At 38.7% G+C, this 25,805-nt stretch overlaps 1 protein-coding gene across 5 annotated transcripts in view; it reads left to right on the top strand.

Annotated features, from left to right (window-relative positions):
• The window catches only part of PIGN (phosphatidylinositol glycan anchor biosynthesis class N), a 95,857-nt gene that overhangs the window by 41,597 nt on the left and 28,455 nt on the right, over window positions 1-25,805 (top strand). For 4 of the 5 annotated variants that reach the window (XM_042462082.1, XM_042462084.1, XM_042462085.1 and 1 more), the window contains 7 exons: window positions 2,619-2,733; window positions 12,276-12,384; window positions 14,470-14,572; window positions 15,513-15,615; window positions 19,432-19,518; window positions 21,947-22,002; window positions 23,530-23,605. In XM_042462082.1, coding sequence (XP_042318016.1) covers window positions 2,619-2,733; window positions 12,276-12,384; window positions 14,470-14,572; window positions 15,513-15,615; window positions 19,432-19,518; window positions 21,947-22,002; window positions 23,530-23,605 — 649 coding nt within the window. The remainder of the gene's footprint in view (window positions 1-2,618; window positions 2,734-12,275; window positions 12,385-14,469; window positions 14,573-15,512; window positions 15,616-19,431; window positions 19,519-21,946; window positions 22,003-23,529; window positions 23,606-25,805) is intronic. The other variant, XR_006103408.1, reaches the window with a different exon arrangement.

Raw genomic sequence — 25,805 nt, 5'->3', positions numbered from 1 at the left:
CTCCAAGTCACCTTATCATCAACAGTCCTATTCAGATCTTGCAAAGCCTGGATGGCTTCCTTGAATGAATCTATACATCTGGAATGCTGTCTTCCTCTTTTCCTATGTATTGCCTTCTACCTTACCAAGCACTATAATTTTTCCTAGTGAGTCATGTCTTCTTGTGATATAACCATAAGTATCATAGTCTCAATTTAGTTATTTTGGCTTCTAGAGAGAGTTCAGGCTTGATTTGGTCTTTTTGGTAAACTGTGGTATCCTCCAAATTCTCCCCCAGCACCACAGGTCGAATTGATTTTCTTCCTCTCAGCATTCCTCACTTACCAGCTTTCACAATGATAGAGAAAAATGAGAAATACAGTACCATGGCCAATCCTGACTTTGGTATTCAATAACCTATCTTTACACTTGAGGATCTCGTCTAACGCCTTCATAGCTGCCCTTCCAGTTCTTGTCTTTTTCTGATTTCTTGATTGTCGTCTACATTTTGTTTAATTACTGAGCCAAGGTATAGGAAATCTTTTCTGTCTCAATGTCTTCATTGTCTAGTTTAAAGTTATATAGATCATCTGTGGTCATAATTTCTTTTTCTCAATTTTCAGTTGTAAACCTGTAAACTGTAAACTCTCTTCCTTGACTTTCTTCAGTAATCATTCCAAATCTTTGCTGTTTTTTTGCTACCAATATGGTGTCATCTACATATCTTAAATTATTGGTGTTCCTTCCCCCACTTTTCATGCCTTCTTCCTCCGAGTCTAATCCTGTTTCACATATTATATGTTCATTTACAAACTGAACAGAAAGGATGATAAAATGGTAATCTTGCCTGACCCCCTTGCCAATTGGAAACCACTCTGTTTCTCCATATTCTGTCCTGACTGTGGCCTCTTCTCCTGAGTACAGGTTAGGCATTAGGATGATCAAATGTTGTGGTACATCCATTTCTTTAAGTGTGATCCATAGTTTTTCATAATCTACACAATAAAGGCTTTGCCATAATCTAGAAAGCACGTGCTGATTTGCTTCTGAAATTCTTTGGTCTGTTCCATTATCTAACGTATGTTTGCCTCTTCCTTTCATGAACACAGCTTGGACATCTGGCATTTCTCATTCCATTAAATGTTTTTGTTGTAGAATTTTGAGCATTAATTTTCTTGCATGGGAAATTAATGCAATGCTCCTGTGGTTACTGTAATCCATGGTGTCCCCTTTCTTGGGGATTGGAGTGTATATTGAGCATTTTCAATCTGTGGGCTCTCCCCCCCCCCCATATTTTTGGTAGATTTTAGTTAGAATTAGAGTAGATTCTGTCTCAGTTACTTGAAGTAGCTCTATTGGTATACCATCCTAGTGATTTATTACTTTCTGAAATTGTGGGTGCCTTGTGAAAGAGAACTTAGGTCCAATACAAACCATCCTGAAAGCCTGGCATGTAGGCGGTTTTGGGGCTCAGCATCCTGATGATGCACGCCCTGATTCCGCCCCCAGGCCACCATAATACCATGTGCCACACCAATCAGCACACTGTTAAGGAAAATGCAACATGGGACATACAGTAGAAGAAATAAAACATGTATGTGAAAGTCACTATGACTAAGCAAAAGCAATTAAGAAGCCACACAGGTGAAAAAGCTAATGTAATTTAGAAGGCTTGAATGCCAAGGACAGAATTATAGAATGTACAATTGAAAACACCTGAGATTCATTAAGTGTACAAGGTGAGATGATGAAATTCTTAAGTATGGGTTGAACTATGTGAACCAATCAAATGAGTGTACACGCCCACTGGGTGGAAACTGGCTAAGTGGGTGGTGTTTAACAATGACTATAATAATTGCTATGATTGCCTATGTATTTTGTGGAGTAGTTTGGAGTAGAGTGGATAGTTGGAGTTATTGGACATTGTGAGGGCATTTAGTATTTGTATATAGGAGAATAAAGTAGATCTTTTATATAAGACTACTGAGTTGTCTGGTGTCTTGAGTGAAGATACAAGAGCCAGCAGAATCCTGGAGAAGTTTGGAGACTTCTGAGGAAGAAGAGTGAGAAGGCTTGGAGAGTTTGTCAGGGTCTTCAGCCTATTCTCTGAAACTCTGCTGCTTTGGAGAAAAGCATTAACCACTGGCCAAAGCTGGTCAGCGCCGCTGCATAACAAGGTGGTGAGTTAGAGCCAGAGGTGAAGAGCTACAACTCCCATCATCCCTGACACACACAACATCATGAGGCACCTCTGGCGCTGCATCCAGATGATGCAGTGCCGAAAGGGCACCATACAGCTGTGCCACTGTGGCTGTGGTGCCCTTTGGAGGGTGCAAAAAGGAGCTGCTTTTTGCGGCTCCTTTTTGCACCCTCCAAAGGCCAGATCGGGGTTGTGGCATGAGGTTGCTGCAGCCCTGATCTGGCCAGGAAAGGGGCAGCGTCCAGCTGCCCCTTAGTCTAACAGTTTTGACTTTTACTTGTCTTTTGCCTTCTCACTCCCACCCTTTCCTCTCTAAAGTTCAAAGTAATGTCTTATGCATATTGTGAAGTTGCCCTTTTCTGACTCAGTTAATCTTCATGAAAATTATTTCTAAAACTTTATCTTTATAAAGGACTTACAGAGAGCTTATCTTTTACAGAACAGCAGCAGGGTTGCTAACTCTGTTGGTGGCTTCATCCTACCTGGTGGTCTGCCTTTGGAAAAGCAAAAAGAATTACATGCATCAAAAAGATCTCAAAATATTTCTTTTCCAGGTCAGTAAGTTTTGTAAACATGAATGATTGAGAGGTGTAACTTTTATTTATGCAGTTACTAACTAAACCTTCGGTTGATTTCCAAACTACTTTTTACCAAGACACACACACACACCCGCCACCGATTTGCTGTTTTTTCAAAGGCACTTTAACTTTCTGGCTATGATTCAGCACCTGCACAGAGCAAGCAGAGAAGCCATATGGGTTTCCTTGTGTTCTTTTGTGAACACAGCAATACTCCACATGTTATCATCAAGAATCTCTCTGCCTATACAGTGTTTTCCCATCACAAAAAATAACGAGAATCTTGCAATCTGCCATGTACTTGCTACTATGTATCCGATTCATTTTGTTAATTTTCTGTTGAGTGAGGGTTCCCACAATTTGAAAATAAAATTAAGCAGGCTAAAACTTCCCAATTCAAATATGGCTTTTATGTTAATAGTCATTTGTTTGAATTGCTGAGCATCTTGAACATAAGAGGCACCTTACATAAGTATAATAAGTTGCTTTGTTTTCAAAAAGTATGCACTTAGCCCTGTATGACTCCAAAAAGGGTAATTCTGCTCACCAATCTCTGGAACATCAGAAATATGACATTGGCTGATGCAGATCCAATAGAACTCACTCCCCCGCCTCTCTCTCTCTCTCTCTCTCTCTCTCTCTCTGTGTGTGTGTGTGTGTGTGTGTGTGTGTGTGTGTTATGAAGGAGCTCTGTTGAAGGAAAACAGACTTTGTATTTTGGCTATTTCCTGGGAATCAGAACTGATACAGCAACACTTCCAGTTATATAAGGAGTAGGGGTGCATGGATGGAGTAGAGGAGAGTTTGCATGCAGGAAGTCCCTATCTATCTAAGGAGGGGGAAAGAGAATCCAAAAATCTTCCAACAGTTCCAATTTATGGAGAACCTAGGTAAACCTATCATGGGATTTTCTTGCTAAGATTTGTTCAGAGGAGGTTTGCCATTGCCTTCCTCTGTGGCTGAGAGAGCATGACTAGCTCAAGATCACCCAGTGGTTTTTATGGCCGAGCTGGGAATTGAACCCTGGATCTCCAGAGTTGTTATCCAACTTTCAAACCACCTAGGGATAATGGTTAGGAGGATTACAGACTTGTGGGGAGCATTCTAGAGATGCAAAGGATTGATCAGATCCTCTCTTTCTTACAGTCTACTTTTGAATTGGCTTGGGGTAGACTGAGATCCTGCACAGGAATCAAGGTCTAAAACAGTAAAGCAATTAATACTTGGTATGAAATATATGATGAAGTGGACTGGAGTCTTTCAAAACCATATACTGTACTAGCAATTTCTTTTTCTCGGTCTCAAAGGTACCACAGAATTCCTTTATATCTTTTTATGCTGAAACATGGGTATGGCTTTGAATGTTTGATATAGTGCAGGTTGTAAGGGAGGATAGAATTTTCCCCACACATGAGATCACAGGGACTGCACAAAGGAATGTATGAATTTTACTTGTCTGCTTTTCAGCAGTAATTGGTACACCACTATTGCTTGGGTAGTAATATAGGTGTATCTCAGGCGGGTTACACACCGCCATTTAGTACGTATTCTATACGTACTAGGGTTAGCAAGGGGCGGTGCTTCCGCACCTCCCTAACCCTAGTACATATAGAATACGTACAAGATGGCGGCGCCCTGTTCATACGGGCGCCGCCATCTTTACGTATCGGACGCTGTGCGTCCGGATGTCGCACGGCATCTATGACATCGCGAGTCCGCCCCAGGTGCCTCGCGACGTCATAGAGGCGCCGCAAAAAGAAGCTCCAAAATGGCTGCTGCGGCTCCCTCACGGAGCAAATGGTGCCGCTGGGAGACCGCCTCAAAGCGGCGGTCTATAACCCGCCTCAGTTAACAAAGCCTCTGACAAAAAGCTCTCTCTACAGTTCCAAGAATTCCATAGCATTAAGCCATGGCAGTTAAAGTGATGTCAGACTGGATTGGTTTGGCAGTGTGATGCAGCCTAGGTGATCTACTGTAGCTGTGTGCTTATGTACAGCAGGCAAGGCAAACAGCTGCCTTCAGAATCATTTACTGAGTTACTGAGCATGTATGAAGAGGAAAACAGAAAGAAAAGGGGGAACGCAGATTAGCCTCCCATCCCAGCTTCCTGGCATGGCATCTTGTAAAAGCACAGATCTATATTTTGTTACCAAAATGGAAATTGTAAGAAAAGTGAAAGAAAAAAAATCATCCTAGAATGCGTTTTGGAAGAGGCTTTCAAGTCATCTCTACAAGATTCAAAATGCTTTTGTTTACTTCTGTAAGGCTTACCTGACCTGATTGTTTCATTTCACATCTGCATAATGTTAGTTTTGAATATAAAATTTGCAGGAAAGTTTGCTGAACTGCTCCTTTTTTTGCACGTGGTGTAAGAACCTATACTATTCTTTCCATGTTATTTCTGCTTTTGGTACCAAAGTTTCTGTTAAAGAAGCAAAACCCAAGAACACATCTACTTTGTTAACTGTGGCATATCTGTATTGGAAAAGAATTATTTTTCCCTATGGGGACATCAATGACTATTAATCAGGATGGGTATCTCACTACCAGTATAAGAGGCAGCAAGCCGGTGTACCTCAGTTGTGGAGCACATGGCAGAGGGTTAAGTTGTATTCCTGTTCTCCATGGGTATCTAGCTGCCCATTGTGTGAGCAGAATGTTAGATTAGATTTTTCTGATCTAAGATGGCTTTTCTTATGTTCTAATGGCTAAATACTGGTGATTGGATAATCATAGATAATTCATGCTTCATTCTTACAACATATTATTTTTAGAGATGCATTAAAAGCAAATAGCAATGTTCAGTTCTTTGTAGCCTCAATAATTCAATGAACCAGGAACCATGGCATCTTCTTATTGCATATTTTCCAATGAGAAAATGCAGCTACTCATATTTAATAGGAAATGTTGATGTAGTCATTTTTGTCAAGGATGCTTTGTAGTTGTTATCACTTGCAGAAATGATAAACTGACACTGCAGACCATTAATATATTTTCCCTGTATAAGAAGTCGATAGGTGTTTTGTTTATGGATGTTGTTACCAAAGGAAAACTGAACAGCAGGTACTGGATTACAGTCGTTTTCAAAAATAAATTGGGATAGTCTTAGTTCAAGTCTCATCTTGGACATGAAATCACTGGGTAGTTATACGCTATATCCATTCTGTCGAAATAATTCAGTTTGAGATAACTTTAGCTGCCTTGGCTTAATGCTAAGGAGTTCTGAGAACTTTAGTTTTGTGAGACATTTGTCAGAGAGCTCTGGTGCCACAACAAACTACAATTCTCAGGAATCTATAGCATTGAGCTATGGCATTTAAAGTGATGTCAAAGTGGATTATTTTTGCAGTGCAGATACAGCCATCATTAAGTCACTGTTTCTTAGGTTTGACTCTTCTGTCTTGGTACAACAATAACGCTCTACCTTGCAAGAATGTTATAATTTTAATGAAACATTTTAAACACTTGGGAAAGGTACTGTGCAATGATTATGTTAATTATATTCGGTTAGAAAACTCTCTGTCCTTTTCCCACAAATACTCTTAAATAAAAAGAAGAATAGAAAGGAAAGATAAATGGTGTACTTCTTTACTCTTTCATCGTAGTTTTTTCAGCTAGATAAACAGTGTGGATTGGTATTTTTCAAACTCTCAAATATTTTCTCTTTCATGATTTCATAAGGCTAATAAAAGAATGGGGTTTTAAAAGTAGAAATTAAAATACTGTGTGCTTGATATTTCTTGTCTATGGTAAAATAATTTGCAGCAGTTTTGCCAGAGTATTTAATGTGTCAGAGAAGTATAGTGCAGTGATGGCGAAACTTTTAGAGACCTAGTGCCTAAACTGCAACCCAAAACCCACTTATTTATCGCGAAGTGCCATGTCCCTCTGACTTTCAAGTAACAAACTCTGGCAAACCCTGTGCAGGGGTGATGGCACATGTGCCCACAGAGAGGGCTCTGAGTGCCACCTCTAGCACACGTGGCATAGGTTTGCCACCACTGGTATAGTGAAACCAAAAAGAAAAAGACTAAAATGAACAGAGGCAGGGTGGACCACAAGTTCTTTGAAGAGTATATTAAAGAGATGGCTTAGCGAGGTGAAGGTTACCTTGGTATCTATTTTAATTTCTGGGTACATCTATCTTAACACTGGATAAATATTTGGAGAATATAGCAAAAGGGATATTTGATGCAGGGGATGAGAGAGGAATCCCTACAGACCAGAGAAACTAATGTATGAAACCAGGAGGAAACAAACAAGGTCTTTTGTACCATGATATTGTACTATTGGCATATTTTGGAGTGTGGTTCATATGGTTAAATATTTTACATTGAATAGTGGTACCTAGTGTGCCTGCAAAGAGAAAATGTACTTGTAGGTTGATACTAATGATATGTTTTATTTCAAAGTAGCCTTTCTCAGCAAATGTAAAATAAAATAGTTAAAGAAATTAAAGCATGCTTTCTTACCACTAGATGTCACTATAAATGTAGCATAGATGGTAGAATTAAGGCGCTAAACCAATTAAGATAAAAACCTAAAAAGATTGTGACCATGTAATTTGCCATAGCCTTGTAATTAGCAGCTCCCTTTTATTTACTTTGAAATGTTGCGGATTATTCACGAGGTTTTTTTTCTCACTTTGCCCTGGCATGAGTCAGTTTAGGCTGATTTGGTATGGTGGCTTACTCACTGTAACTTCTAGGAACGAAAACATTGCAAATGATGCTCACAAAGAAAGTAACTGATTAGTAGCTGCTGCTGTTGCTTCAGCATAGTTACGGTACCTTTTTATCACAGAAAATTTTTATTTGATTGCAGTAAAGTTCAGTGGTGGGGAAATGGGAGCCAGGAACTTTCTAGCTATGTAATTAAGTAGTGTTAAGATTTTGAGTTTGTAGTACTTAAGTAGGTTTATTTTTTTTAAGTATGAAAGGAATCCTGCCTCGAGGAGCATTTGTTTTGTTTTGTTGCAAATCAGTCTCTAGTTTAGAATTCACCTTTTCCTCTGCTTGCCATGTTTCGGTGTGTGTGAGACTATAGAGGCATGATCACTTTGGTGGTCTAGTTTTGGCTAAATGACTGTATCTTGAAGCTATTTGGTATGAAGGGTGTGCTTATCTTTTTTCAAGAAACAAGATAATCCTTTAAAACAAGAATCCTTTAAGACAACAGAATGTATCTGACTATGTTTAAATAGCATTAAATAACAGTAGAAGCAGAACAGCTGTAATTGCTGCAGAACAGTTTCACATGTGAATGAGAAGGCATCAAGGCCCTTTCAGATGTTGTTCAGTAGAAAGCCATCAGGTTTGGTTCCAGTGACCCTGCCAAATATAGTAAAGCTCCCTGGGGAGCATATGTACCTACGTTGACAGGTGTTTGTAACAAATACGTTTTAGTTGCTTGCTATACTCAGTATTTAAATGTACATTTAGGTACATCATTTGAGTACGGTATATCTAAAATGCAGTGTATGAAGTAATCTTGTGCATACTGATGGAGAAAAAAACCCAAGTATACATTTACAAGCTGCCTGATCTACTCTGGCTCTGAGCTTACATAGAATTAGGGTGCAGCTACACTGTAAAAGTAATGCAGTTTGGCACCACATCAAGTGCTGTAGCTCCATCCTATGGAATCCTGGAATTTGTACTTTTACAAATCAACAAAAGTGAAATTGTCCGGAGAGGAACAAACCAACATATGTAAAATCCCAGTGGCAGTCCACCTGTGTTTAACTGTGTGGCTTTCATACTGATTTCATTGTTGATGTTTTTATTCTGCATTTTGTCTTTGTGTGTATGGCTTTTTTTCATTGTTATTTTATTATTGTATTTTAGTATTTTTCTATTATTGAAATAGTTATAAATGTTTTATTCTGTTTGTAAAGCACCATGTGCATGGAGAGCACTAGAGAAATAAACAATAATAAGGTCTTTGGCCTTCTCTGCCAAAGAGTGCTGGTGCCTCAGAAATTACAAATCCCAGGATTCTGTAGGATGGAGCTACAGCAGTTAAAATGGTGTGAAACTGCATTATTTCTGCAGTGTGGATGTTCCTTTAGTGAAACTCAGATAGAAGTACAGATGGAATTATGTCTAATTTGAATGTTCAGTCTATTTCCTTCAACTGTGCTGTTGAACAGCATACTGCTATATGTTTCTTTTTGGGAGCAACATGGGAAGAATGCTGTGATCTAGTTTCACTGTAATTAAAATGGGCCTAAAACAAAGCTATCCTACCACTAACCATCACAAATACTAATACAAAGGTTACATTTTGGACTGACCAGGGATGCAGAGCTGCAAAAAAATAAAAATAAAAAATAAAAAAGTAATTTTTACAAACTCTGGTTTTATGTAATAAGTAGTGTTGGCTGGTTGGAAAAATACATTCCAAAATTTGTCTTCTTACTGTGGAGTTTACTGAATAAACAATTTGGGAACTGGCTGAAGATTCCTTTTGAGCTGGTACAATCTAGGCTCTCTTTTTGACATTTGAAAATGCATCTTGCCTAATAAACTCTCTTTACTGACTTCCTTTTCTCTTTTTCAGAGAGGTAGGAACTACCTTATAAGGGAAAAAGAATGATAGTCAATGAATCCTATTTATTGCTGCATTCTTTCATTCTCTGAAGCTTTATATATGATATGATATTGGCTAGTCCTTGTACAGGCTTTTGTAGAAAGAAAATGTGGGGAGGATAGTTTAATAGCTAGGGCAGGAGAAATAATATAGAGAGACCAACCTATAATACTTTTGATTTTGTCACATGATGGCACACTGGGTGAAAATCATTAAACCAGCATAAAACTCACTGCCAAATATCTGCTGCTTGGTGATCTGCTTTAATTACCCCTTTAATTTGTTACCCTGAAAGCTTGGAAATTGACTCATATTGACAAATCTCCCTCTTAAATAAACTCTGGTAGAAGTCTTCCTCATTTCCCCCCTTTTTTGTTCTCCTATTTATTCAGTCTGAGCAAAATCAGGCATGAAATACAGTTACATAAGTATGAATCAACAGTTTGCTCTGGGAGTTACTTAAGAGTTTACAGTGACATCCAATACATAATGGGGTTATACAATACTTAATATGTTCCAGGAATATATGGTCAAATGATATCCTAAAGAGTAGATGGATCCTAAATATTCTACCTTTAAAAAAAGTGTGTGACTTGCCCAAGGACACCCAGTGGGATTCATGGTCAAGTGGTTTCCAGAATTGTAATCCAATGCTCAAACCACCATCTCACAAATATAGTTAGGTTTTGGACCTGCTACGCTTTTGTATGGAGAGCCAGCATGGTATAGCATTTTGAGCAATAAACTATGACTCTGGAGACCAGGGTTCGAATCCCTGCTCAGCCATGGAAACCCACTGGATGACCTTAGGTAAGTCACACTCTCTCAGCTTTAGAGGAAGGCAAGGGCAAACTTTTTGTGACTAAATCTTGCCAAGAAAACCCTAAGATAGCTGCGAACTGAATCCTGGTCTCCAGAGTCAAAATCCAACATTCAAGCCACTATACCATGCTGGCTTTCTGTAGTGAACAGAGCCCAAAAATATCACCATGTTTTAGTTAAAGGACTTACTTCTCCAGGTTGAGTCCCCCTTATCTGGAATTCCAAACCATTTCAAAATCCAAAATTGTCCACATGGATGGCTGAGATAGTGACACCTTTGTTTTCTGAGGTTTCAGTATATACAAACATTATTTCATGCACAAAAATATTAAAAATGATGTGTATAAAATTAACTTCAGGCTATTTGGAGTATTTGAGCCGTGGTATTCAGCCACAAAGGCTCTCAAATTTTTAATTTGACTGTCCCCTGCTATCAGTCTTACAAGCTAAATGACATAGGGACACAAGGAAAAGGGGATGGCAGTGAAAGAGGAGATTAAGTCCAGAAGGTACTGCAGGTTCTTCTCTCCCTCTGAGTGAGAGGCAGTGACTGTTGGGATGGGGAGGGATAAGGTGTATAGAGAATGTGTATGAGGTGCATATGAAACATAAATGAATTTCATGTTTAGACTTAGGTCTCACTTCCCCGTAGATCCCCCCAAAATGTGAGATCTCAAGTGCCATTGTCCCTAATAACGACGTGACATGTATGCTGCCACTAGTGCAGCTGTGTGCATGTATCAACATTGGGGACAATGGGGCTTGCTGTCCATGTATGCCTGAATCCATAGATGGCTAGCCCATGGTTAGCAAGCCTCCGTGGTATTTAAATTGAACCTCTTCATGTTCCCAGGTAAATTTTGCATGGGGGGGGGGGGGGAAAAAAAAAAAAAAAAAGGGTTTTTTTTTTTTTTTTCCTCTTTGTTCCCCCCCCCCCCCCCCGCCATTGTTTGATATGTTGAGATCATAGGGGGAAAGCAAAACAGCTGCTGTGGGGACAGGTGGGGATGAAGGAGGAATTTACACTGCAAAGTGTAAATAAAATATTTGCAGAGAGCTGAGGTCTACGCTACTAGCAAATAGTTCATAGAAAACAGTAGAGCTAAGCCATACAGGAATGGGAAAGGGGAAAATGCAACAGGGCAAAGCAGCAATGTAAAGCAGGGTAAAACACCATAATTATGTAACAAAATTACTAGTATTTAAGGTACTACATCCTTTATTACAATGTAACCCATATGTTTCCCATGGAGGGAAAGCAAAATAGCTGCTTATGGGACAGGTAGGGATTTACATCGTGAAGTGTAAATAAAATATAGAGAGGTGGTATTAAAGGGGAAACACAGGTCTGCTGCTGTTGCCTTGTCTTGCACTCTCCTGTCCGCTGCCTCACTGTTCTTTTTTAAAAGCCTGCCTTGGTTTTGCTGGTTCTTTGCAGAGAGCAATGGCGAGGAGAATCAGCAGCACTATAGATATATTTGGGTGAAAGATTGTAATCAGGGGGATGAGAAATGCAAAAAATACCAATATTAGTCATTATCTTTCTTGTGGTCATTAACAAATAGTAGTTGTGTGGTAACCCAAACATCCTAGCACAAGTGATCAGATTAATTCATTTGTTTTCCTTAAACATTAAACAGGACAAGGAAAAATATTCTAGTTTAATATTTAATCTGGATTTCTGATGGAAATCATACATTGTTCCCCCATGCTGTGAGTCTTACTGTTTGCTCTCACTTTGCTCTGTGTTTCTCCCAGTAATTCAAATGGTATATTATCACTTGCAGGGCTTCCTGTGGTGTTTGCTTAGATATGTGTTTGTCATCATATAAAGAAGCCTCATGACAAAAACTCACCAGAATCATCTGTTAATGACAAAAAATTTATCAGCCATAATAATAATCAATGTCATCATCAACACGATAATATGTACTGCAACAGCACCATACCGCCTTACTTGTATTTCTTTTCTTTTATCTATTCACAATTTGTTTAGGGAAATCTATATATTAGCTTTAACTTTGAACATAATTAATAAACCTTAATTACTGCAAGACAGTGTAACTACTCAAGTGAAGTATCTTTACTTTACTTTTCTTAATTAGTTGCTGAATCTGGTGCTGTCAGCATACGTGGTGAACAGTACTCACCGCAGCCTTCGCAGCAAACAAGGATTGCCTGTAATAAATCAGATTATTAGCTGGACAACATTAGGTAAGTCTAGCTATCTACGATGAGTTATCTAAGATACAGATCTGACAGGTAAGAAGAGTGAATATTTGTTTGCTGGTCTTTCTGTTGCTTATAGTTCTGTTCTGCTTTTTCAGAATGTAACCTTGACTAGGCTGAAGCCTGCAGCAGGCACTGAACCTGGGAGTAAGGTTTGTTGGGTGGAGTTTCATCCTGTGCCGCAGCACCCAGCTCTCTGATCATACAAGAGAGATAAGCCAAGGAAGTGGTTTGTGGCCATTGTTCAGCAGCAGAGCTCATACTTAGCATGCAGGTGATTTCAGGTTCAGTCTTTAGCATCCCCATTTCAAAAGGACTGAATACTTAGGGAAGGATAAGGTCTCCACATGAGACCTGGGATACAGGTAGCTGTTGCTGGCGAAAATCAATGACAATAGTTTGCTAGATGTGTAATATAGTGGTTAATAAATCTTAAGCATAGAGCAGGGAGAACTAGTTCACATCCCCAATTACAATTTCTCACAGACTTTTACCACACAGTGTAGATGGTGCAGGGAAGAACCACATATGCCATCTTGAAATTCTTGGGGTAGAGGTGGGATTTCCCCCCCCCCCAATAAATAAAGTTACTTTGAGTCCCATTTTTGGGAAGAAGGCAGGAGATGGACAGACGGATGAACAGACAAGAGTTTGATCTGATGCAAAGCTGCTTTACGTGTTCTACCTGCCAATAAGGCCAGGCAGATTTAATTAGATAATGAAGCACTAAACATTTATCCCCAAACACTAGACTGTTTCCATCAATATTTTTGCTATTCATGTATGAAAACTAAACTGGATCCTCTCCAAGTGTTGAACTTTTCTTTCTTTTCTGTTTTCTTTTTGGAAGACAATGCTTAGTGATACTTCTGTATTTATATATAATCACAGAGTACATATAAATACAGTTCTGTTTATGCCAGCTGCTGCCAGTTGAGGACATATTCACTGACCTCTGTAAAGCTTTTTCAGTGTGATCAGTGGCATTTTTGGTTTAAACCATGGGTGTGACCCTAGATTGTGTGTGGCCCTTGGTCCTTGAAGCACTAACACTAGACCCTTAAGCCCCTGACCCACCCACCCCAAGTGTTTGTTGATTTTTGGATATAAATGTTTAAGACCATTGGTGGGGGAGAGGTACAGACCCTGGGGGCAATCAGAAGAAAGGGAATTGGTCCCTGGCCCCCATGCCGAGTTGCCCACCTCAGTTTAAATAGAGAACAAGGCCTTCCAACCCTGCCTCCCCCAAAATGAGAGAAAGGCTGTCTTTTCATTTTAACTTTTTGTTTTCTCAAGCATTTTTGGGTGGGGTACAGCCACATGGTGGGTGCTGAGGGCCTGAAAGCATCTCCTGAGTTGTTAGAAGCTGCCCATCTCTGATCTAGGACATAGATTCTGAGTGTTTCTGCATGTACATTGGGGCCAGGATATTTCCATCAACTTGCTACTTCTCAAGGGAACTAATTCTAGCCAAACTGTACTTGTCTTTCTTTGGATTTTTAATATGATATAACTAATTGTGGGTAGGACAGATTGACCCCCTCCCCCAGCTGATCAGCTAGTGAGTTGAAATCCAAGCTTTCTTAGTCATGAATCCAGGTTCCCTCCTCCTTCACCTTTGTTTTTCTTGCTTTACCTGTTTGATAGTGGGAACTTATCAAGCCAAAATGTTACACTTTACAGATCTTTCACTTATATAGCTACTATTAGTTTACCTGACATGTTTAAAGCCATGTGTATCTAGCAAAATGTTAGGATACAGAAGGGAGGGTGCATTGCACAAGCTGGGGGATGCGGTCTGACCTTTCCTGAGAAGTGAGCTACATAGAGAACAGTTATAAATCTGTCCAGGAAACTATCGTTCAGGCAAATGCATCTATTTGGATGTACTGTATGATTGAACAATCCAGTTTTCATCAAGGAGAGAAGAAAGGGACCTCGTGACTGCTTGTCTCCTGCATCCTTCGCTTGCAGGAACATGAACGCAAACCATTCTTCTTTGCCTTTGAGAACCACTAAAGAGTTATTCACCTATTTTTGTTTTGACAAACAATATTCTCTTCATTGCAGCTTCGTCCTTGATAGTACCACTGCTAAGCCCCACATTTCTATTCCTGCGGCTGCTGAGCATACTTCTTTCTTTGATGTCAACATACCTTCTGCTTAGCACAGGGTAATTATTTTCTTTATAAATGAAATTCCAGTGGGTTTCCCCTACCTGATAGCTTAAGATATTTGAAGTCATATATTTTATTTAACTGGGTTCTTGCAAGTCTGCCATCATGTTCAGTCAGTAAAACAAATGTTCCATCCATGTGGTTGGGTGTGTGCATGAAATTTTGAAATTGCTATTGTTTCGTACAGTTGAAACAAGCATTTTGTCAGCAGTTGGCATTAAACTTCCAGACACTTTTTGGTAGCCCAGGAACACAAACATCACTTCAAAAACAAATGTGAACAAATATTGAATATTGAATATGGATTATTGAAACAAAAGAAGTATAAAGATTGATAAGGGATAATGGATTTGTTTTGATCACAAGATATCTTAACACGATGGTAAGCTGATCTCAGTTGATTTTTGGTATGTTTCTTGTATATTTGTGTATTTGTTAAATAATTTTTTAAAAAAATATAATAAAAAAATGATTTCAAAAATACAGGTAGAGCCTGGCAAAGGCCAAAATGAGAATAAAAGATTATAACAAGGAGACAACTAAAAGCAAAGTTTTGTTGTTCAGTTTTCTATTTTTAGCACCTCCAAGTTCGTGTTCACAGGTGAAATTAAAAAAATTCAAATTAAGAGAGAACGGTCAAATAAATGCAAAATGTTTCCCAACTGTCTGGCCTGATTGTGTTCATCAGAACAATAAGGGATGATTTAAAAAGAATGATGCAAAAATGATGAGAACATCTTTACCATTGCACCATTTTTTAAAATACCCTGTATACAAATGACTTGTATATTTGCTTGACCACAGAGACCACACCTTCAGTGTGGCCACTGTTTGTTCGATATAAGCATTCCTTATATAAGGGAAGGTTGGTGAAGAAATGAAATGTTTTGCTTACTTCTTTCTGTTAAGTTGCTGTCAAACTATATATTCATGTAGGTATGAAGCTCTTTTCCCTCTGGCCTTAGCCTCGTTGATGTTTGTGTGGATAAATGTGGAGCAAGAAGCAGCACAGCTTCATGGAGTTTCACTTAAGCTAAAGGTAACACTTCAGTGTAGCTACATTGATCCTGAGGGTCACTTTTGCTACACGCCCCCAGTTTTTGGGCAATAATTGTCTGATCACTGTTTCTTGAATGTATTGTTTCTGGTGTGATGGAGTTAGTAATGCGGTGGTATCTAGTCAGTGGTTTAGAACAGCTTCTCTAGCCATGGCCAGAGGCCACCATAAACAGAAGCTCCAGGGGTGATAATAGCACAACCAGTTTGAATATGTTTGGTTTGGTTATTTACTAGAATATTTACATCTTGCTCTATATCTCATGACCTTAGGGCAGCTTACAATCAAATCAAGTTAAAATTAAATAATAGCAATAATTTTGAAAGAATAAAAATATAGTAAACAATTTATCAATAAAAAACAAACTATTTAAAACCATTTAAAACAACTTTAAAAACCAGCATACCTCAGTTAACAAAGCCTTTGACAAAGAAGTTTCTTTTTACAAAGCCTTTTTAACAGGAGCCCAGCCCAGCTCCCCCTTTCTTGTCTTTTTTCCAGCCTGTAGGATGTTCTTGTTTGTTTGTTGTTTGGTAGCATTGGCATTGGGAGGAGAGTGAAGGAACATGGAGAAAGACAGATTTTCAGTGTGGAGTTGCACCAGCATGTCTGTAGTAAACAATACAATAAGGTTTGACCTGGGAAATAATGGGATTCTCCTTTAGGTCATCCTACTGGCTCGGGCCCGAGTTACTTGAGGGAGCGCCTCTCCCCACATAATCCGCCCTGCACCCTTAGAACAACAGGGAAGCTATTACTTGAACACCCTAAGGTGAAGCTTGCGTCAACCCATCAAAGGGCTTATACAGCCATAGCGCCCTCCCTCTGGAATGGCCTCCCAGAAGAGATCCGCCTTAGCGGGTCATTGGAAGCCTTCAAAAAGGCATTAAAAACCGACCTCTTTCAACAAGCTTATCCTGCCGACTCTCTTTAGTGAATTCACCCCCCAATCTGATTCAGCCATTTGTATATAATTCTGTTTTAACTAATTGAATGTTTTTAGATAATTTTATTGAACTGCTTTTAATGTATTGTAATAGTATCGTATTTTTAATTGCCTTTTGTTGTACTATGACTTTGGTCGTAACCTTGTGATGTAAACCGCTTTGATCCTGTGGAAAAGCAGTATATAAATGAACAGTTGTTGTTGTTGTTGTTGTTGTTATTATTATTATTATTACTGTAGCCGTGTGTGCTTATGTATAGCAGGCAAGGTAAACAGCTGCCTCCAGAATTGCTTATTGAGCATGCGTGAAGAACAAAACAAAAAGAAAAGGGGAAGGCGGATTATCATACCTCCCTAGCTACTCTGGCATGTTGAAAAGGCGTAGATCTATAGGTTTTACCACCAAATTGGAAATCATTAAAAAAGTAGAGTCTGTTGAAAGAAAAAAAAATCATCCTGGAATGTCTTTTTGAAGAAACTTTCAAAAAGTCTCTAGAAGATTCAAAATACAGTGGGTCCTTGTTATACCCTCGGGTTTGGTTCCAAGATCCTCCGTGTATAACAAAATTCGTGTATGCTCAAGTCCCATTAAATATAATGAGTTAGCAAAATGGTGTCTCTTATAAAAAATGGAAAATCAAGGTTTGATATTTGAAATGTATACTTTTTTGGAACATTTTCAAACCGTGGATGCTTGAATCCGTGTATAAAAAATCAGTGTATAAGAAGGGCCAACTGTATTTTTGTTTACTTATGCAAGGCTTACCTGTTTCATTTCATGTGTGTAATGTTTGCTTTGAATATAGAGTTTGCTGAAACATGTTAAACTGCTCCTTTTTGTGCCTGTGGTATAGGAATCTATCCCTATTCTTTCAATATCATTTCTACATCTAGTACCAATGTTTCTGTTAAGGAAGTAAAACTCCAAAATACACATACTTTTTTATCTGAGGTATGCCTGTAATGCAAACATAAGGCATGCACAAGCTAGATGAAATCACGTTGGCCCAAAGGCTTTAATTTAAAAAACTTAGTACCAAAATGATTCAGGATGGGAATTCCACAACTAGGATGCTACTGCAGAGAAGGCCCTCTCCCATGTTTTGCCAAAAAGTATTTCCTCTACTGGTCTGACACAGAGGAGGACCCTTCCAATAGATCCCGGTTCTCCAGCAGGCTTATAGAAAACTGTATCTCTCCATATGAACCTGCCAGGACATGAAGGTCTTCAGGGGAAGGCTTTCTCCACACTGCCATCACAGGCTCGCTTGGCGAGGACACAAGAGAGAGCCTTTTCAGTGGCTGCTCCTATCCTCTGCAATGCCCTTTCACGGCAGGGTAGACTAGCCACCTCCCTTTTTTTCACCAGCAAGCTGAGATGTTTTTAACTGAGCCGGCTTTTAATATATAATCATGTCAGGGTGTCTTTTATATGGGGTGGATACATTAGTGTTTTTTTTAAACTTTTGTATATTTTAATGTAATTTTGTACTATTTTAGTTCGATGATTTGAATTGTTTTTAAATTTTATTGTATTTTTTAAAAATTATCTGTGAGCTGCCTTGGGTCCCTTTCTGGGAGAAAGGCAGCATACAAATGAACTGAAAAAAATAAATAACATAGAAAGAGAGTTGCTTCCTCAAGTATCAAAGTCCCAAGCCATTTGCAGCTTTAAATAGTTATCACCAGGACCTTGAATTCACACAGGCAATGCATTGGCAACTCCATTGGAGCAAAGTCCCTAGTAAAAGGAATGGACAACTTTGTCTGTGGAAATGTTGCTAAACTATTCCATCAATTCTAGCCATCCCAGTCAATAGTGATGGATGCTGTTGCCCACCCCTATTCTAAAGACTTTGCACTGATATCCTAGAGCGTATACTCTGAGAAACTACAATGCATGACAGTAAGAGAAACCAAACAATATTTACTGTTTCCAGAACAGCTCTAAAAGAAGAAAAGAAAATTAGTACAAAGTTAGGGTATGCTACCAAAAGTAAAGTATATTACTCCCCATATTGAGAAGTAGTTGTACCACTCTGTTCTGTGCTGATCAGACCACATCTGTGTCTGGTGCTGGATACCACATTACCACATGTTAAGAAGATTGGCTATCTTAACATGTCCAGAGAAGGGCAGCCAGGTCACTGAAGGGTCTGAAAACAAAGTCTTAAGAGGAACAGTTGAAAGATCTGGGTATATGTAGGCCAGAATAGGTAAGATTAAGGACACAGAGGATGTTTGAAAGGCCATCAGACAGAAGATAGACCATACATGTTATTTTCTTTGGAGAGCAGAACTAGAACTGATGGGCAGAAACTTCAAGGAGATAGATTTGAGTTGAATCTTAGATGTTTCCTAATGGGAAGAGAGAAGATACTAGCATTTGCATTGCAGTAAGATGTATAGTTAGTTTATACATGTTAATTACACAGGAGGGAAGCAAGTTCATCTGCAGTGATAATTGGCACCTCAATTCTTTCCCTCCATACCTTATCAGAGAACTACAAAATCAACTTTTGTGAATTGCAAAAATATGTCACTTTCTAGTACATGTGGATGAAAGAAGAGGAAATAACAGAGCAAATGGAAAGGTCAGGGAGTTATTTCGTTACCTAAGGCAGCAGAAGTATTTCCACTTGATCATCTTCCTTGAACGATAACTTTCTTGAGAGAGTCATTAAAGTATAATAAAACTGTAGGAGAAGAGGCTTTCATTGCAATACAGGATGGCTTCTCTGAAGGAATAACTCTTTAATTTCTCATTTTCTCCCTGGAAAATACACCTTTTAATATCAATGTGATACCAACTGATGTTTCTTTTATTGATTTCTCTTATGCTTTCTTTATAGCTTGCTGTGCTCAGCTTTTCAAACACTACCGATATAACACAGTTTCGACAACTCCATGTGGATGACATCAGGCGATCTTTTTTCTTCGTATCCTTTTGGCGCTTTAGCAAAAACACGAGCCTCGGTTTATGGCACAGATGCCCATGCTGCAGTGGAATGAGTTTCCTGTTGGGGCTGTGTGTGAAGATTATTTTTTGAAAAAAACACAGTTGTTTCTGGGAGAAGACTCAATAGGCAGGGCTGAAGCCACTGGTGGATAGGGCAAGAGGAAAGGTAGGGGATCGCCCTCTGTTTCTTACTACTCCTTTCTCCTCACCAAGTAGGTTACTGGAGAAGGGACAAATGACACTTACAGAAACCTGAACTGGCTTTTTGAGGAGAGTTTTCGTATTCAAATTTGTATTCAAATTAGGTTGAGGCCCTCATGATGTCAGGGTGGGGCCACCTTGATCCCAGTGCTTCAGGTTGCCCCATACATTGCCTGAAGCCTCTGTTAACCTAATCTTCCACATGCAGGTTAGCATTATGATTGTTTAGCATCTTTATTAGTCAGTATCCTGATCATTTTGTTTTGTTCTATTCTTTTTTTTCCTCTTGCCTTCTCTCCCATAGGGTTTAAAATATCTGTATAGTTATAAATTTCAGCGGAAAGAATATTGACTCTTGCACTTTTTTGGCTATCCAGTTACTGAATGGTAAAGATGGGATAAACACTCATTAGGGAGCCAGCTTAGTATAGTGGTTTGAGCATTGGACTAGGACTGTGGAGACCAGAGTTCAAATCTTGGCTGAGCCATGTAAACCACTGGGTGAGCTTGGGCAAGTCATACTCTCTCAGTCTCAGACGATGGTAATGGCAAACTCCCTCTGATAGCTGCCAAGAAAACCCCATGATAGGTTCGCCTTAGGCCTGTCATAAGTCGGAAACAACTTGAAGACACACAGCAACAATGCCAACAACAAGAGATTCATGCTCTGAATTTATTTGTAGTCATATTTCCTTGACACTATGGAAAGCTACATCAATATACAGGTTGAGTCTCCTTTATCCAAAGTGCTTGGGACCAGAAGCATTTTGTATTTTAAATTTTAGAATATTTGCATATACATAGTGAGGAATCTGGAGATGGGACCCAAGTCTAGACATGAAATTCATACCAAATCCCCATAGCCTGAAGGTAATCAGCATAGTCTGAAGGTACTTTTATACATAATGCTTCTAATAATTTTGTGCATGAAACAAAGTCTGTGTACATTGAACCATCGGAAAATAAAAGTATAAATAGCTTGGCCACCCATAGGCACAAATTTGGATTTTGGAGTATCTTAGATTTACAGATAAGGGATACTCAACCTATTTTAAGTCTACCCCCCTCCCAAAAAAACCACCAACAGACCTAAAAATAATTTTAAAAGCTTTTTGGGGATAGTAATGAGTGTCTATATTTGCAGAGATAAAGATGGAGGCTGAAGGTTTGGGAGAAGGACAAGAAGTCATACTGGCCCCTCCTTCCTTTAAACTGCCACACAAGCAGAACTTTCTGTCATTAACCCTGTCTCTCAACAGTAAAGTAATGAGGCCTGGCTTAACCAGACAAAGGGGACTTGCTCTCACTTTCTTGAAAATGCTATAGTGGTTGATAAAAATAAGCTGGTTGGTCAAAATAATTATATTGTCTGAATCTTTCAGCTACTGCCTCTACTGCTTCAGTTGACATATTTAAAACCATGTGGCTTTAATGAAGTGATAGGATACAGAAGGGAATGAACTGATGCTGATGCAGTTGGCTATACAAGAGTGGGGAATGTTATTGGACTGTTGTTCGCAGGGTAACTTACTCACCACTAGTTATGCTGGCCAGAGCTAATGGGAATTATAGTCCAGCAACATCTAGGAACTTACACATTTCCCACTTCTCAGTGTTGGGATGAAGACTCACTTTTCCTGAGAAATGGATTGCAGGATATATTTTAATCTCTTTCAGGAAACTGTCACCCAGACAAGTGCATTGTTTGCAACCATGTACTCAAAAGTACTAAGGGCCTCTGCAAACATTTGTTTACCACACCTTCATATATTTGTTACAGATATCACATGCTTACGCATTTTCTCCCTTCCTATGCCTTCCTTTGAGAAAAGCAGAAACTACAGCTTGAACTGGGAAATCCTAAATTTATTTATTGTGAGAAAATAGTTTAGTGCCAGTGTATGCTTGAAGAGGTGACCACTAATTTGTAAATATGTGTTTTCTGTGTGTGTAAAATTAATAATAGATAGCTAATATTGACATGCTTTCCTAATTTTTGTTTGCAATCCCATGCATGGAACTTAATTCTGAGTAAAGCATACATAGGATTTGCAGCTCAAGTCCTTATTAGATCTCATTTGATGTTCCTGAGATGACCTGGTAATATTTAGCTTTATTTTATAAGTGTGCTGTCAGACATGCTGCTTTCATACATAATAAATAAGTTAAAGACATGTTTCATTGTATATTTTCCTTAGCCTGTGCAGCTTTTCTTCATAGTGGCAGCTTTTTTTGGTACTGGAAACATAGCTTCTGTTAACAGGTAATTTTTTTCACTGTATCTGAAATATATATATTAAAAAATCATCACAGTACATCCAGTCTCTCAGCTAAATACTCCCTGAAACATGAAACTTGAGTAGATGTTTGAAAATTTCATAAATTATTTTATTTTGCATAATCTTAAATATTTATTGTTTTGAATAGTTTTATTTCCGACATGTGGTAAAGATATGCAAGGAGGCAGAACCCCCTTGCTTCTGGTTTTCTAATTTTCACCAGACATTTCCCCCCACTAAATGAATAGTTTAGAAAAAATTACATGCATGCATGTTCATACATAAGAGCCAGCATGGTGTAACGGTTTGAGGTTGCGGCCATTGAAATCCACTGGGTGACCTTAGGCAAGTCACATTTTCTCATCCTCAGAGGAAAGCAATGGCAACCCCCCTCGGAGCAAATCTTGCCAAGAAAACCTCATGATGGGGTCGCCTTAGGGTCGCCATAAGTTTGAAAGGACTTGAAGGCATGCAGCTACAAATATCCATACATGTATACATGTTATATACCTGTTTTAATATGCTGATTGCACCAGATTTTGGTTTCAGACGTTAAGCAATGTGTTGTCAGAAGCTAAGCAAGATCAGGCCTATAATGGAAAAGAGACCACCAAAGAATACTAGGTGTTGTAGGCTATATTTAGAGGGGGGGGGGAAACTTCCACGGAATAAATCTTGCCAAGAAAATCCAGTGGTAAATTCCCCATAAGTCAGAGTCAGCATGAAAGCACATAACAATATGTCCATGGAGTTGTATGCTTCCTCATCTGTCTGATGAAATTCCCCCCATCTTCAAAATGGTAGTTTTTTAAAAAGTCTGAAAGTTGGTGCTCAAATGCTAACAGGTCACTGAGAGCAGCAGGGAATGTGTCAACTCTTGTGCTCTGCAGGAGCTTCCATAAAAGACTGCATCTGGATAAATATCCATGTACTGACCTGACAGCTGCAAAAGCAGCCACAAATTGGGAAGCATTTTGTGAAACAAAGGTAATACAAGTAGCAGGCAAGATTTGTCACTTGCTAATGCCAAGAGGTCAAGCCAGACTGCAAAAATAAAAGCAACATTAAAAACCAGCTGTGTGTGGGCTCTTTCACACAGAGGAGGCAAGCATTAATAAAATGTGATTAAAATGTGGTAATAGTGTGATTGTGGGGAAGATTATTACACCCCCCGTGCACCTCTCCTGTTTGTGCCCCGTGCATAAGCTGTAATCGATGCATTGGGTGATTATTACCCAATGATGTGTTCATTACAGTTTATACACAGGACACAAACGGGAGAAGCGCATGGGATGTGATACTCCCCCCCCCAATCACGCTATTACTACATTTTAATCACGTTTTATTAACGCTTGCCTCCCATGTGAAAAGGTCCTTTGTCTCGCAAGATTTGTATATGATGCATCATATTTTTATAGTAAGACAAAAATGGTATCTGCTATTTCCTAGTAGTAAACGCTAACTCCCAAATAGATATGACTATTTATTTTGTTCTCATTTTGGGCTTCTAGCTTTGATCCAACTTCAGTCTATTGCTTCTTGACAGTTTTCAGCCCGTTCCTGATGGGAGGCTTGCTGTTGTGGAAGGTTAGTAAATACATATGTGTATGTTACTATGTAAATGTAACAGTCCATTGCAGAGCTATTGTTAGCTGGGAAGCATGGCTTTGCATTTTATCTCTGTTTTGGGTGAGCCCATCCTGAAACAGCAAGGAAGTGATTGGAATGTCAATGCTAGGTTTGTAAAAATGGTTATACAAGGTCAGGAAAGTTTGACAGTGGCCAATAGGCCCTCTCTGAGCTTTGAAATGTGACCTTTCATAAGCTGTGAATCAAGCTAAATAGAATAAATGTTAATGAAATAATAAGTATAATTCCATATGAATTTATATTAATAGCTGCTGCTTACAGCAGTAAATCACAATAAAATGTAAAAATATAAATTCAATAAAATAAGCCCATGAAATGTTTGGATAGATGAGGTTGTGTATCAGAAGTCACATATACCTTGGAGTTTTGTAGTACAGGGTAGTTTGAACATTGCGCTACAGCTCTGGAAGTCAGGGTTAATTCCTGCTTGGCCATGAAACCCACTGGATGATCTTGTCACATGTTCTCAGTCTCAAGGGAAGGCAATGGCAAACCTCATCTGAACAAATCTTGCCAAGAAAACCATATGATAGATTCTGTCATGGGATTTACTTGGCAAGATTTGTTGAGAGAAGGTTTGTCATTGCCTTAAGGTTGCCATAAGTCAAAAATGACTTGAAGGCGCACAACAACAGTTGCACTGAAAATATTTGTTGAATAAAAAGTATTAAGAAAAACATAGATCAAAATGTTTGGCCTCCCAAATGGAAATCGCAACAACAGATGAAGCTGCTGAAAGAAAGAAAAAAAAACCTGCATACATTTTGGAAGAAGTTTTCAAGTGGTCTCTGGAAGGATCCATCCATCCATCTATCTTATCCAAAGTGTATTTGATCTGCTTGTTTTATTTGACATGTGCCTACTGTTGGTTTTGAATAAAAACATTGAAGGGGAAGGAAGAAGTTACATATACAGTACTGTACCTACTTGTACTGGAGCTAGACTGCTTTCACTTAAATGGATAAGAATCTGATGAGAATACTTCACTTCTTCAGCAATCCTGCCACAGTTTCCAGGCCAAGTGGATGAAATGGACAAAAAGTTTATCACTTGTACTTTATTTTGTCTTTCAAGTGTACAATTGTTCACTACATGTAACTCAGGAATGCAAGATTTTTCACTTTACCAGACAAGAAAGTACAGTAGTGGACAGTGGGAAGTCATGAAGTTATACAGCATTACCAAGTATTTCACAAGCCACCTCTCTAAATCCCATGAAACAATAACACTACGTCAATTAAGTCTTCAAATGCTTTTGTTACACTTGCACTAGTAATTCCAAACTAGCACTTAAAAATATAGAATCGGGTAATCAACTTTTGAAGCTGGGGGTAATTTTTCAAATTGGACAAGTGCTTGAAAACTGCAACCCCAATGGGTGTGGCCTAATATTTACTTTTTATATTTAATTTTTAAATTAGAAAGCTACAAACAATGATTTGTTTAAAAATAACCCCCACTCATACTTTATTGATTATTATCAGATTTATATTTACATATGGATGAGTCTTGTAGGAACTTACATTAATAGGATACTCATCACGATACTAAGCCATGAGTATAGTGCATTGTGTTCCTTTCTGCATTGATTGTAGTACATTTAGCAATTTGCCACCAAATTTAGGTGTCAAGCCATCATGTCATCTTTATTCATAACAGGGATATGATACAACTGCTTAGTTGTCCAGATTTTCAGGAACAAATGAAAAAACGAATCATATCAATGCCAGTGAATGGCTAATATGTATCTAGTGGTTTTTGAATTGTACTTCAGGGAGTTGTGACTGTGGAAGCTATCAATATTTTTCCACTGAAAAAAAAGTAAAGATGCACTGCTTGGAAGACAGCATTTTTTCCATTAGTGGTTTTCCTTAGAAATATATAACCCCAAAAGATTAAAACAACAACAGTATTGGCATAATACATTTACTGCAGCCTTTCTAAAACGATGTTAGGTTTGTTGAGAGTAAGGTCTGATGAGATGAGATGGGTTGTCAATACATGCTAAAATGCAGCATTGCTATAACTGAAGCTAATGCATCAGTCAAGTAGATAAAATACTTTGATTGTTGCTTAATTGGTTCTTGGGTTCAAAAGATGATGTAAACTCATCTTTTGGAATTGCTAGGTTGTATGT

The sequence above is a fragment of the Sceloporus undulatus genome, chromosome 4, assembly GCF_019175285.1.
Source record: "Sceloporus undulatus isolate JIND9_A2432 ecotype Alabama chromosome 4, SceUnd_v1.1, whole genome shotgun sequence".
Lineage (NCBI taxonomy): Eukaryota > Metazoa > Chordata > Lepidosauria > Squamata > Phrynosomatidae > Sceloporus > Sceloporus undulatus.
The sequence above is the reverse complement of the archived record's forward strand: the minus strand, read 5'-3'. Positions and strand labels throughout refer to the sequence as shown.